The sequence below is a fragment of the Belonocnema kinseyi genome, chromosome 9 (genome assembly GCF_010883055.1).
Source record: "Belonocnema kinseyi isolate 2016_QV_RU_SX_M_011 chromosome 9, B_treatae_v1, whole genome shotgun sequence".
In the NCBI taxonomy this organism is placed as follows: Eukaryota; Metazoa; Arthropoda; class Insecta; order Hymenoptera; family Cynipidae; genus Belonocnema; species Belonocnema kinseyi.
In genome coordinates, this window is record NC_046665.1 from 95,916,338 (window position 1) to 95,930,685 (window position 14,348).

General features: G+C 28.7%; 1 protein-coding gene across 1 annotated transcript in view; it reads left to right on the forward strand.

Moving 5' to 3' along the window:
* LOC117180647 (cytochrome P450 4C1-like) overlaps positions 1–9,516 on the forward strand; it is a 49,221-nt gene extending 39,705 nt beyond the window's left edge. The window contains exons 13-17 of the mRNA XM_033373136.1: positions 6,670–6,794; positions 6,882–6,950; positions 8,811–8,988; positions 9,045–9,239; positions 9,332–9,516. Of these exons, the coding sequence (XP_033229027.1) occupies positions 6,670–6,794; positions 6,882–6,950; positions 8,811–8,988; positions 9,045–9,239; positions 9,332–9,516 (752 nt within the window). The remainder of the gene's footprint in view (positions 1–6,669; positions 6,795–6,881; positions 6,951–8,810; positions 8,989–9,044; positions 9,240–9,331) is intronic.
* The last annotated feature ends 4,832 nt before the right edge of the window (positions 9,517–14,348 follow it).

A 14,348-nucleotide genomic window follows, 5' to 3' on the forward strand; every position in this document is an offset into this window, starting at 1 on the left:
ATTTAAATTATTTTCCTACGAAAAAGACGAATTTTCATCTAAATGCAAACTATTTTTAAACAAAAATTGAAAAATTAGATTCGCAGTTTAAAAAAATAATCTTAAGCAAAAGAAAAACGAATTTTCAAAAAAATAGTTACATTTTCAATCAAAAAGATGAACCTAAGTGTATGTGTGCGTAACATCCTCATCTACACATGCTTACACACATCCTCACACATGCATCCAAACACAAATACATCCGGAAATTTGTTTATAACATTGTTTCAGAAATTTTTTAATTAAGGAACAGTCAAATAAGCGACTAAAAATTGTTCGACATTGTTACCAGTATAATTCCGAAAATTAATTGCGTTTAAATAAACGATTTTTCTACAAATCAAACACATTTTATTGAATCAATACCTTTTTACCTTGCATCTTTTTTATGCAAAAAATAATTTATATTTTATTTACAAAATAGGTTTTTCCAGTAACAAAATAATTTTTGTTTGAAAAAAATTGGATTTCTCCAACAAAACTATTGTTTTACTTGTATAGCAACCAAAAAGTTTAGTTACGACAACCAAACGTTTTTTCGGTCAACCAACATTTTTCTCAGTGTACGAAGCTTCCTGTATGAGGAAGAAAAATACGAATTTTTAACGGAATAACTGAATTCTCAACCAAAGGATGTTAATTTTCAACAAAACAGTTGCATTTTTATTTTAAAAATATGAAGTTTCCACTTAAACTAATTAATTTTCGGAAAAAGGACTTAAAAGAAATAGTTCAATTTTCAACGCAAAAATATAAATTTTAAACAAAAAGTTAATTTTCGAAGAAAATAGTTCAGTTTTTAAGCAATTAAGATGAATTTTAAACAATGCAGTTGAATTTTTTATAAAAAATCTTGACTTTAAAAAAATTTATGATTTTAAGCCTTGCAGAGGTTTTATCATAATATCTTCTATTTTGATAAGAATAAAATAATTTTAAATTAAAATTTACTAATTTCAAATTTATTATCCTTGGCGGATATTTAAAGTTCCTATTATAAGAATTCCCTGACTTTTCCCTGATTTACAGGTTTCCCTGATTTATGGCCACTAGGGTGGTCCAAAAATCCATTGAAAATGTTTTTTTCTCTCTAGAAGGCAAAACAACCCCCCTCAAGTTTTAATTTCCGGAGGAAATAAATCCGTCATTTTTTATTTTTCGAAACCCAAATATTAACACGTGCAATCGGACACTTAAAAATCCTTAAAAATGAGGGGGAAATTTTCAATTTTCGAAAAATTAAACTCATGCTCCAGGCTTTTATCTGAACGTACCAAAATTTTAAGCGAATTAAGAGAAGCGTCTACGAAATAAAATCATACTCATAACTTTTATTTTAAACCCACCCCACCCGCCCCCTGCTGCGTCCCAATTACGACCCAAAAATAAAAATCCTATATTTTCAAGTATTATTGTTACTTTTTAGCAATTTCCGTCGTCTTTTTACACAAATAATTACTAATGGTCAATTTGAATATTTACCATGACTTTTTAAACAATTTTCCAATATTTAAACTAATTTAAATTATTTAAACAATTATTGATTTACCAAAAATTTTTTAAAAATCGTCTTTTATGATTGAAATGCAATATTTTGTCATTGTTTAGAGTATTAAATTTTGGTAAAAACATTATGTAATTACTTAAACAATTAATTATTGTTTATTTTCAAAATTTCCAATAATTGAACCAGATGTCGACTTTTTAAAAATTGATATCTTATGCTCCTTTTTGTTGAAAAAATACATAATTTTCTTACATTTCTGCTAATATTTAAAAAATTTATATTTGTTTAAACAATTTTTATTTGCTCAAGCAGTTATTTTTCGATAACTAAAAACATCAAATAAAATAGAAGACATACAATTAATTACGATTTTAACATTATTTTCAGAAAAGTAATTATTTAAACAAATTATATTTCTTTAAACAATTAGAAAGTGGTAAATTTATTCTTTTTATACACTATACAGTCAGAAACATAAGTATATGTGTTCTATTTTATTTCATTTTTATAGTTATCGAAAAAATCTGCTTGAGCAAATAAATATTGTTTAAACAAATAAAAATTTATTAAGCATTAAAAGAAATGTATCAAAATTATATAGTTATTCAACAAAACGTAGCTTAGAATACTAATTTAAAAAGAAATTTGATATCTCTGACTTAACTTTTAACAATTTTGAAAATAGACAATAAATAATGATTTCAATAATTACATAATGTTCTTAGAAAAATGCACTATTCCTAACAATACAAAAAATTTTTGGAAAAAATAATTGTGTAAGTAATTTACATTTGTTTAAGCAATTGAAAATTATTTAAAAAGTCATGGTAAATATTCAAATTGTCCATTCGTAATTATTTGTATGAAAAAAACGGAAATTGGTCAAAAGTAAGAATAATACGTAAAAAAATTTTTTCTTTTATTTATTTTTTTTTTTAAACCTTGGAACAGGAATTCAACTTTTCGAAAATTCAGAATTTGCCCAGGTTAGTTAAATAGGATTTTGAAGTCAACATTTTTCATATTTTTTATTCGAATTACGAAAAAAAATTTACGGATTCTGAATTTATTAATCAAATAATAATGCAAAAATTATATTATTTTATTAGAGATATAAGGGAGATGAAATTTTGTTTGAAGAATATCAATGTACCCAAATTAATTAATTCATAGCAATTGAATACTTTTATTTGGTTCCATTAGTCCCAATTTGGCGCGCTCATCGTAAATTAATTCAACCTGCTTTTAATCCTCAAACTCTGCGAACATTTTTGCATATTTTTGATAATCATGCAAAATCAATGACAGAAAGAATGGGAAAAGAACTCGATGGAGATGAATTCCAAGTTGGCCCCTATTTGATATCTTTTTCCTTAAATGTTGCTTTGGGTAAGATATGTTAAGTTAAAATTTTGATAATTATTTTTTATTGATGCGTATTTGTTGCATATTTTTTTAATTTGTTAATTTACTTATCATGCTTTTAGAAAGTACTATGGGCATATCGGAAACTTCCAACTCAAAAATGTACACGCGTTATACTGAATGTGTGAACAGGTATAAGGAAATTAACTTATCTTATATTTTTTATTAAGCCTTATTTATAACCATAGAATATAACAATTATCCGATTCCTACCTTACTAACTTTTTTGTTCTACCAAACTCACATTCACACGAATAATATTATACCGAGTGCGAAAAGGAAGTCCTTGAAGGCTTTCAAAAAAAATTTCAGGTTTCGATTTTTAAACGATATTTTTGCATGTGAAATTTAATTTCTCGTCTATTTCCCCTTAGACAAAAAGTTCTAGCTTTTCTAGTTTTTAAATTGAAGTCAAAAAATTACATTTTTTATTTTTAATATTTAATATTTTTAATTACATTTTTCAGGAATGCTCTTAGGGTGTTCTTTTTCTGATAGCGTAACCCGAATTTAAAAAAGCAAATTAAAAAAATTGTTATTTTCAATTTTATTTGTATGATATAAGCCAAAAATAATTATTCTAGAGTAAAGTGATTCTAAGAAAATGTGTAGATACAATTTAGGCGAAAAATTTTGTTAAAGAAAAAGTTATTGTACCTCGCGTAGTTTTTCCAAGAAACGATTTTTTTATTTTAATTTATTTTTATAACAAAAGTTTATAACAGATTTGTAGATCTTTTTTGCTTGAATAACTTTTTTATATTCATTTTTTTTCGTCTTTTGTGTCGTATTTTCAAAAACTTAATTTTTTTAAAATCCTATTTTCTACGATAAACAGAAAATATACTTGAGCCAACTAAAATGAATTAATAACAAATCTGTATATTCTTTTTGGGCGAACTATTAATTTTTTTCTTAACTTTTGTCATTTATCGAAAAAAAATATTTTAATTTTTAATGTTATTTCTCACGATTCAAATAAAAACTACGCATTATATCAACTTGTGATTAATAAAAAATTTGTATATCTTTTTTAGGTGAAATTTTTTTGATTTTTCATCCTTTTTCCTACCTTGCTTAGTTGGACCACAAAATGGAATTTTTCATTTTTCATTATTTTTCGTGCGATTTAAATTTGAATTTTCGATTTTCCAACAAAAATTTGGTCTAATAATCTTGTAAAATATTCAAAAAGCAACGTTTTCCTTATTTGACTTTTTTCAAATCGTGGATTGTTTGGTTTAAAATCTTAATTTTCGTTTTTTTATTTTAATTTTTTTTTTGTAAATGCTATAACTCTGGTCATTTTTTTAATAGTCATGAGGATACATTTTTCAGTTTTTTGAGTACTACTATTAGGCGTACATATATTTTTAAATGTTTTAAAAATGGTCTCTACAATTTTGAATATGCTCAACTTTTTGAATTTTTATCCGAAATGGCTGGCGAGAAGTTTTTGTTTGTTTAAAATCCCTTCGATAAATAAACGCTAGAAGTTACGGAAATGTTATGCATGCTGAGCATTAGACAAAAATTAACAACAATTTAAAAATATATATGTTTTTGAATTCCTATTGCATTCCCTGTAAATTTCATTGAAACTTTAATAAACAATCGAACAAAGCTCAAGTAGAAGTGAAAAACGAATTAAAACCAATTTTTTTTCAAGAAAGTGTTTTGGCTTTAATTTGAAAAGTAAAAAAGCTACAACTTTTTGCCTAAAAGGAAAAAGATGCTCAATAAAATTTAACGAGAAAATTGTATAAGCCTTTATTGTATCTGGTCAGATTTCGTTCGAAGTTAATTTTTTTTTTAAAGTGTTATAGATTTTGTTCGAAATTCATCTCGCTATGTTGCAAACTCTACAATTTTGTTGAAAATTATATTATTTTGTGAAAAGACTTTTTTTATTTAAAAATTAAACTATTCGGTTAAAAGTTTAACTAGTTGTAAAAAATGTAAATGTTTGGTTAAATATTAAACTATTTAGATGAAAATTGATTATTTTTTAAAAGATTTATACGTTGACAATTCATCGTTCTTGGTTAAAAATTATCTTTTTTTTTAAATTTACATTGTTGATTAAAAATTCAACTATTTTGGTAGATAATTCAACTATTTGGTTAAAAATGCCTCATTTGGTTAACAAATTATCTTGTATAGATTAAAACTTCTGCTACTTGGTTAAAAATGTTACTATTTTTTTTAAAGTTTAATTATCTTGTTAACAATTGAACTCTTTGGTTAAATTCATCTTCTTTGGTCGAAAATCCAACTGTTTTATTGAAAATTCTTCTTTGCGGCTTGAAACTTCATCTATTTAGATAAAAATACAACTGTTTTTGTTTGATATTTAATCTCTGTTGTTTCAAAATGTAGGAGTAATCAGGTTACCAAAAAAATAATAAATTATTTTGTCAAAAATTCTAGTTTATTAAGGTCATCTTTTTTTATTAAAAAGTAAACTGTTTTCTCATGAGTTCGTAATTTCCAATTGAAAACTTAACTTTTATGGGAGAAAGCTAATTTTTTTTTTGTAAAAAATTTACACTTTTCTTAACAGTTCCTCTTTTTTGATTAAAAATTCATCTTTTACGGTAGAAAACTCATGATCTTCAATAAAATTGTATCTTTCTTCGCTTGAAACTTTAACTGTTTTGTTAAATTTTCAACCATTTTGTTAAAAATTTGTCTGCTTCTTAAAATTTCAATTGTTTGGTTGTTAGAATAGCTGTTTCTTTACAAAAAAATTTTTTCATTGAAGATTTGCCTTTTTGAGTTAAATTTTTTTTCTATAAAAGCATTTTTGGTGGAGAATTAAACTATTTTCTTGAAATGAATCACATTTCAATTTAATAGCTTATAAATTAAGGTAGGAATCGAATAAGTGTTTCACGATCTTAAGCCGTTTATTTAATTATATTCAATTATTAACAGAGCCTTTGAACTGATAATGAAGCGAGCTTACAGACTTTGGTTACATTCAGATTTAATTTTCAATTTAACCCAAATATCAGAGGATTTTTATAATAGTATTTCCTGGATGCACAGTACGGTCAATTCTGTAAGCAATGCACGTAGTATACGTAAATTTGTAATTGAATTTAACTAATTCTGTATCGAAATACATTTCTTGTCATTTGTACACTTATTTAGGTGATAACAAAGAAAAAAATGGAATTGGAAAAACCTGATCAAGTTGAACAGGGTAAAAATATAATTATATTCTTATAATTTTATATTATAAAAAAATAGAGGAGAGTGGTCCTAAGTCGGCACAGAAAAATTTTTTGTCGAAAAAAGGGTTTAATTACGTTTTAATGTATTTGGCTAGGTCGTCCTAAGCCGGCACCCCCTGTTTCTGGGCCCTCAATGCGCGTCAAAGCACACCTAACAAAGACAAGCAACATGCAGTCAAAACACAACCCGATTTAAAAAAAAAAACAGCAATAACAAAATAACAAAAGACCAACAAAAAATAAGGTGCCGACTCAGGACCACCTGTTTGGTGCCGACTTAGGACAACCAGGAATATTTTCCCATTTCATGCTAATACGCACACAAAACAAATCCGAATGAAAAATCGACTTTATCAGGAGAAAGCACACACAACGTCGGTCTAACCCACAGTACCGACTTAGGACCACTCTCCCTATAAGTGAACGATTACTAATTAATAATATACGGTTAATTAGCAGGTGAATTTTCCGACGACAGTTCGAACCAAAGAAAACTATTTTTAGATATACTTTTAGACTTACAAGAAAAACAGAAAATATCTGATCAAGACATTTGTGATGAAGTAAACTTAATGATTGTAGCGGTAATTATACTCAGTACTTCATAAGTACACTTCTAATTTCTGAAAAAATTCAAAAAATATTTCTAGAAAATTTGTGTACAATTATAGGCTTATGACACCGTGGCGGTTACTCTTCAGTATATAATGTTGGTCTTGTCTTCCTATCCTGATGTGCAGGTAAGGTAATCATAGTTTTAAATCGAAATTTTTTTCGAATTAACAATTTTTCATTTTAATGAGCACCATCATTTTAAATATCTCTTTACTGAAGTTTCAAAGTTGGCAATGGTCGGCAAGTTTTGACACCCCCCGCCACTCCCTATCTAAAGTGATTTTTACCAACTTAATTTTATTCGTCAACTTATTTACGAGGCCATCCAAAAACAACTTATGACGAATTAACAAATTTTTCATCTTTCAGCCAGGTCCGTAAATTTTCTACCAAAAGAGATGAAGAATTTACAAGAAAAGTTAAAATTTGAATTAAGTAAGAACTTCTACTCGATAAATAAAAAAAAAAGTTAAATTGTTGAACCAAAGGAGGAGCCTTCTACTAAACTGTTAAATTTTCAGCTAAATAATTTAATTCGAAACAAAAAACATAAATTTTCAACCAAAAAGTTACATTTTCAACCAAGAGGGTTTTAATTTTCTACGAAAAATGTCGCATTTTTGTAAACAAAGTATACGAATTTTCAACCAAGAGAATAATTTTTCTATCCAAAGAGTCCAATTTGTACAAAATACGTAAATAATGGATTAGTTCGATTTCCAGTTTAAGCAATTAGTCTTTAAGCGAGAAAAAAGAGAATTATAAAGAAAATAGTTGAATTTCAACAAACGAAATGAATTTACCAACATGTGGAATTTTTAAGCTAAAAATGCTAATTTTCTACAAACCAGTGAAATATTCAATCTAGAAATCTCAATTTACAACAAAAACATAACTTTCAACCGAAAATATTATTTTCTATCAAAAAAGGATGACTGTAAATATTGTTAAAAAGAAAAAGAAAACTTCATTATTGAATAATAATAACGAATACTAATTTAAATGAACTTTAGATGGAGACTTTGCGAAGCTATTCGCCTGAGGTGCTAGCTAGAAAGATTGACCAGCGACCTGGGTCAAAACAGTGTTGTGCAACGAACGTGATCTTTTAAATAAAAAACACGAGAATTTTACATTAATCCAAAAAGCTACCCCCCCCCCAACCGATTACTCCCTTCCTCACCGAGTGAGTCACACTTAGCCCGCAAAGGATTTGGCCAAATGGTATAATAATTAAATCTTATTTTAGTACTTTAAAAATATTATAATAGAAAACAGGACAAATTTTTCGGAAAATAAAACGTCCAACTAGGCAACACATAAAGTTGTAAAGAAATAATGAAATTGTTATTAACACATTTTTTAAGTTTATAAAATCTTAGTAAGATACTTTTTATATTATTAAGTGCATGTAGAGCAACTGCTATATTGCTCTGCCAGACAGCTGTTTACAATCAAATCTTTTTAAATTTTGGTTTTTAGTGACTCAGAAGAAATTTAAATTTAAATTAAATATTAACAAGCAATCTTATAGTAAATAATCAATTTTCAATCGTGGTGTAACAATTAAAATTAAAATAAATTCATATTCACTGCTCTTTTTCATTAACATTACTCCAATAACTTCGAGATACTACTTCGCGATATATATTCGCGTGCCAGATGACGCTGTTATCAATTTCCAAGACAGGCTCCCTGCTGCTCGGCATGAGCTCGCCACCGTGCTTATTCGCGTGTTCCTTCCGCTTCGAGTGAATTGTCGGAACGTCATGACCGATTTAGGAAAGCAGGTCGTCAGGTATACCGCCTTACCGCAACGCTCCCGTTTTGTCGGCAGGCCTGAATCCAGGCTTCACTGTATTCAAATTGAAGCATTCAAGATTTGAAAATTTGTACCATCCAGAATTTATCTATTGTAAATATTAGGAACAAGATTTTAATTCGCGAAACCATACCAAATTCAAACTGAAACTGATTGTTTTTAGGAAAAATTATATCAGGAGTTGAATCAAATTTACGGTGACGTAATTCTGGAAAATATTTCTGTTACGAGTGAAGACTTAAAACAAATGAAATATACAGAAAGAGTGATTCAAGAATCAATGAGACTGTTTCCCACCGCACCACTTGTTTTCCGGAAAGTAGAAGAAGATATTGAAATAGGTTGGGTATCGCTTTATTTGCTAAAATTAAAAAAAATCTAATTATTTAAACAAAAGATCCTTCTTTTTCAGGAGGCTGTACATTACCAAAAGGGAGCACGGCTTTCTGCTTTATATCAAAGGTTCATCGCGACGAAAAATACTGGCCTGATCCACTAAAATTTGATCCTGATAGATTTCTTCCTGAAGAAGTCGCGAAACGGAATCCAAACTGTTATATGCCCTTTAGTAGTGGGCCAAGAAACTGTATAGGTTACAATTTTAATAAAATTAACGAAAAAAATTTACATTTTAAATCAGGCTGATATTTTACTAATAGAAAATGCTTGTTTCTTCGTTTTTAGGTTCTGTATATGCAATGATGATGATGAAGACAGTTCTAACGAGAATTCTTCTTAAATACATTGTGAAGAAACAATACATACAACCCATCATAAACCTTAAACAAAGAGTGGATGTCTTATCTCATCCCGTTGATCCAATTATGATACAAATTGTGAAAAGGATACCAAACACATCTAATAGTTAAATTTTTAAATCTTAAATAGAAAATAAATAATTGCATCTATTATTTTGTTAGCAAATACATTTCAATTTTGACTGGAATAAATAATAAGAACGATTAAAACGAGACTAAAGGCTCGATCAGCACAACTATTTGTTCCATCGAAAATAAAAAATCAATTATCCGAAAAATTGTATTTCTTATTAGTTTTAAAATACAAATAGAAACAATCAAAAACGATTTAAATGTGAATGTATTGCTATTATTGAAAAGATTTACATGACAATTTAAAATATTAATATCTGGCGCGAAAAATGTTACATATTTATCTGCAAGATTCTTTCCTTCGGCAGATATTATTTGTGCGAAAATTAAGAATGGCGTTGTAACAAATTATTTAATTTTCCAAAATATATATAAATCTTTTCCGGAAGCAAGGGACACAATACGATCATTAAAATCCATAAAAGATTATGCCAAATGTGGCATTGCCCTTAAAAATACTTTCACACAAAATTTTTGAAAATGCGGCAAGTAACATCGCGGTCTCTTTTATTTTTGGTAAATTACCAAGTAAGTACAAACAGGTTCAAATGCGACAAGTTACATTGTGACATCTCTCATTTTGAGGCAAACAATGTTATCCTGATGAGTAAAGTTAATGCACCTTATAAAGCAGTGCAGTAAATAATTTTATAGCCTGACGTTCTTTTCTCTTCAAATAAAAATAAAATGCCTTATATAGGGTTCTAATCAAAACAGGATTGTCTTATTAATTTGACCATAATTACCCAGAGAGCCATTGTTTTTCTCAAAGGTTTACTTAGGCGTGACAACTAGGTCTTTTTATTAGATACCCTTAAGTAATAATGCTTTGTATTAAGTAATTTTTCATTTTTTTGACAGAAAATCGAAACTAGAAACTGAATCTGGCAAGCCATAAACCATAATTTGATCAGCTCGTACAGTAAAGTTAGACTACAGTTGGGAATTATGGTTTTAAGTTTATCAATAATAATTAAACAGACATGTCTTTATCATATTTTTATCTGAAGTAACCATCATAAAAAGTATCAACTTTATTCTTCAGAATAATATTATTTGCCTCAAAAAAGAGATGTCGCAATATTACTTGTCGCATTGTTGCCAGTTAATACTGAACTATGTCATTTATCGGAAATGTGAGATGCCGCAATATGACTTGCCGTAATGTGACGTACTGCAATATAACTTGCTGAATTTTAGCCAGTTTTTCATAAACTTTGTCATTTATCGAACATGAGAGAGGCCTCGATGTGACTATCTGCAATGTGAATTGCCCCCTTTTAGGCTATTGGTCCTGAAATTGGTAATTTATTGAAAATGAGAGATACAACAATATGACTTGCCGCAATGTGACATGGGGCAATGTGACGTGCTGAAATATAACTTACAGCAATGTTACTTGCCCAATTTAATCCAGTTTGTCCTAAACTTTCTCGTTTAATGAGAGCGGCCGCGATGTGACTTTTTGCAATGTAACTTGCCACATTTTAGGAAGTTGATCCTGAACTTTGTAATTTTTCGAAAATGAGAGTTGCAGCAATATGACTCGTCGCAATCTGACTTGTATCAATGTGACTTGCGTCATTCACTTGCAAGCCAGTTTGTCCTAAACTTGTTAATTTATCGGAAATAAGACTCACCGCAATGTGACTTACCGCCATGTGACTTGCCGCAATGTGACATGGTGCAATGTGATCTACTGAAATATAATTTACTACAATGTGACTTGCCGATTTTTGGCCAGTTTTTCATTAACTTTGTCGTTAATCGAAAATGAGAGCGGCCGCGATAACTTTTTGCAATGTAACTTGCCGCATTTTAGGCAGTTGATCCTGAACTTTGCAATTTATTGTAAATGAGAGATACCGCCATGTGACTTGCAGCACTGTGATTTGCATCATTTACACGTAAGCCTGTTTGTCCTAAACTTTGTCATTTATCGGAAATGAGACTTACCGCAATGTGACTTACCGCAATGTGACTTACCGCAATGTGACTTACCGCAATGTGACTTACCGCAATGTGACATACCGCAATGTGACTTGCCGAAACGTGACATTACGCAATGTGACGTACTGAAATATAACTTACTGAAACGTGACTTACCGAATTTTAACCAAGTTTGTCATAAACTTTGTCGTTTATCGAAAATAAGAATAACCGCGATGTGAATTTTTGCAATGCGACTTGCCGCATTTTAGGCAGTTGATCCTGAACTTTGTAATTTATTGACAATGAGAGATACCGCCATGTGCCTTGCAGCAATCTGACTTGAAGCAATGTAATTTGCATCATTTACACATAAGCCAGTTTGTCATAAACTTGGTAATTTATTCGAAATAAGAGATGCCACAATGTGACTTACTCCATGTAACTTAATGCAATGTGACTTTCCAAATTTAATCCAGTTTGTCCTGAACTTCGTCATTTATCAAAAATGGGAGAGGCTGCAAGGTGACTTGGCACATTTGAGCCAGTTTATATTGAACTTTACAATGACTCGAAAATGAGAGATGTCGCAATGTGACTTGCCGCAAATATGACTGGCCGCAAATGAGACCTGCCACATTTTAGCGAATTTTGTGTGGACTTTAAATTTTTCCGAATCAGAAATGCCGCAATGTGAGTTCTCGTGAATGTGAATTGCCGGGGGTTGGCATGACTCAAAACAAAAAAAAAGTTGAATTTGACCAAAAAGATTAATTTTCAACAAGGCAGTTGGCTTTAAAAAAACGATTCTTTTTAACAAAGCTGTTTAATTTTTTACTCAAAAAGAAAAATTTCCAAGCAAAAAGTTTCAAGTAAAAACGTAAATTTTTCGCTATAAATGTAATATCTAAACTGTCAGTCAGAAAATTAATTGAAAATTAAAAAAAAATTTTCAACAAAAATAGTTAAATTTTCAAACTAAAAATGCATTTTTTCCAATTAGTTCAACTTTCAAACAAGTACTTGAATTTCGAACCAAAAAATGAAGCAAATTTCAAGCAAGAAAATTAACTTTCGACAAAAAAAGACGATTTTTTAACAAAATACATGAATTTACCACACTAAAAATTAATTTTTAACCAAATACCTAAATATTTCTAACAAAGTCGTTAAATTAAAAAAAAAAAGATAAATCTTCAACAAGGCAGTTGAATTTTCTATAAAAAATTACATTTTTAAAAAATAGTTGTTTTTTCTACTACGTATATTCATTTTCAACTATGTAATTGAATTTTCAACAAAAACATTAATTTTCTTCCGAGAAGGTTAATTTTCTACTGAAAAATACAAATTTTCAACAAACTGCATTGTCAAACAAATAGTTGAATTCTCAACTAAAGACGATTTAAAAAAATGGAACTGGTAGATTTTCAGCAAAAAAAAAATAATTTTTAATAAAAATAGACGAAATTTCAACATCATATTATATTTTTCAAACCAAAAAATGAACTTTCTACTAAGATGAACGAATTTTGAATCTGAAAAGACCAATTTTCAACATGACAGTTAATTTTTTAACCAAATTGTTCTCGGCAGAACTATACCAGAGGGCCCTCTATCTCTGATTTTTACTGTACTTGAATTCTTAACTAAATTAATGAATTATCCACTAATGAATAAAAAATGCTACGTTAATATGGAATGGTTAAATTTTCAGTTAAAAAACTTTACTTGAAAAAAAATTTAACAGAATAGTTGAAAATTATTTGCATTACTTATTTAAATGACTCCGAATTGCCTGGGTTAAACTAGGTTAAAATATAATTTCTAGGATTATCTAAACTACTTTGAATTATCTAAAGTAGAAATGTATTACCCCGGATTATAGATATATTATCATTTCACTTTTTTTATTTTTTTATTATATTTTATTTATTTTATAGATAGGTTATCATGGGAAAGTTAACTAAAACACCGAGATATTTAGGTAACCCAGCTAGAAATTTAGGTAACACAACTATATTTGCTTACAAGACGAAATCTAGCTAAACCATTTTTCCAGTAAATCTAAACTTTATGCTCATTTCTTCATCCTCTGATGTATTTCATAAATAAATCAATCCCAAAAAGTGAACTCTTTCCTCTTTCTGCCTGAAACAGGAGATCAAATAAAGAACAAGATTCGCTTAAGGAATTCTATTATACGCTTTAAGAGCCATACCCAGCGAGTGGCATTGTGCCAAAGCTTTTTAACGGTTTCTGTATGAAATTGTTAAAATCAGCAAGGTTAAAATGAGCGGAAGAACATCGTTACGTCTCGTGTAAATTCTATCAATTCTGTTATAAAAAGTACAAACTTCTTTGAGAAGTCTATAAGTTTTTACGCTCAAAAATTTACTCAATCATTCCCCCTGTAACGGCAGAGTTCCGTCCCGTTAAGTTTCTTAAAGTTTGAGGACGATATTTAAAATATAAAAAAATTTCTTAGGCTCAAAAAATTTCAAGGTACGAATAAAATATGTCAAAAAATGGTTCCAGTTTTAATTTCACTGAAAATAATTTTTGGCGAAATTCCTACTCAAATCAAGTACGTTAATGTAGTTTTTGGTATGTTAATACATTTCCCAAAGTTTCAGTCCGATATTTTATTTACTAAAAAAGTTCTTAAGTTTAATGAAAATTCAATAAACTGAAAAAGTGAGGTCAGTAGTATAGATATTTGAGTGTGTTACATGCCCTTAAGGTTCTTAAAATGATTTGGGTTTTCGCCATATACATAATACATCAACAAGGATGCATGGTTTGATCTAATATTTTAACTACATAATCTAAAAACAATTACATTAACCGGTACAGAGAACTTTTTTTGAAAAATGTTCTTG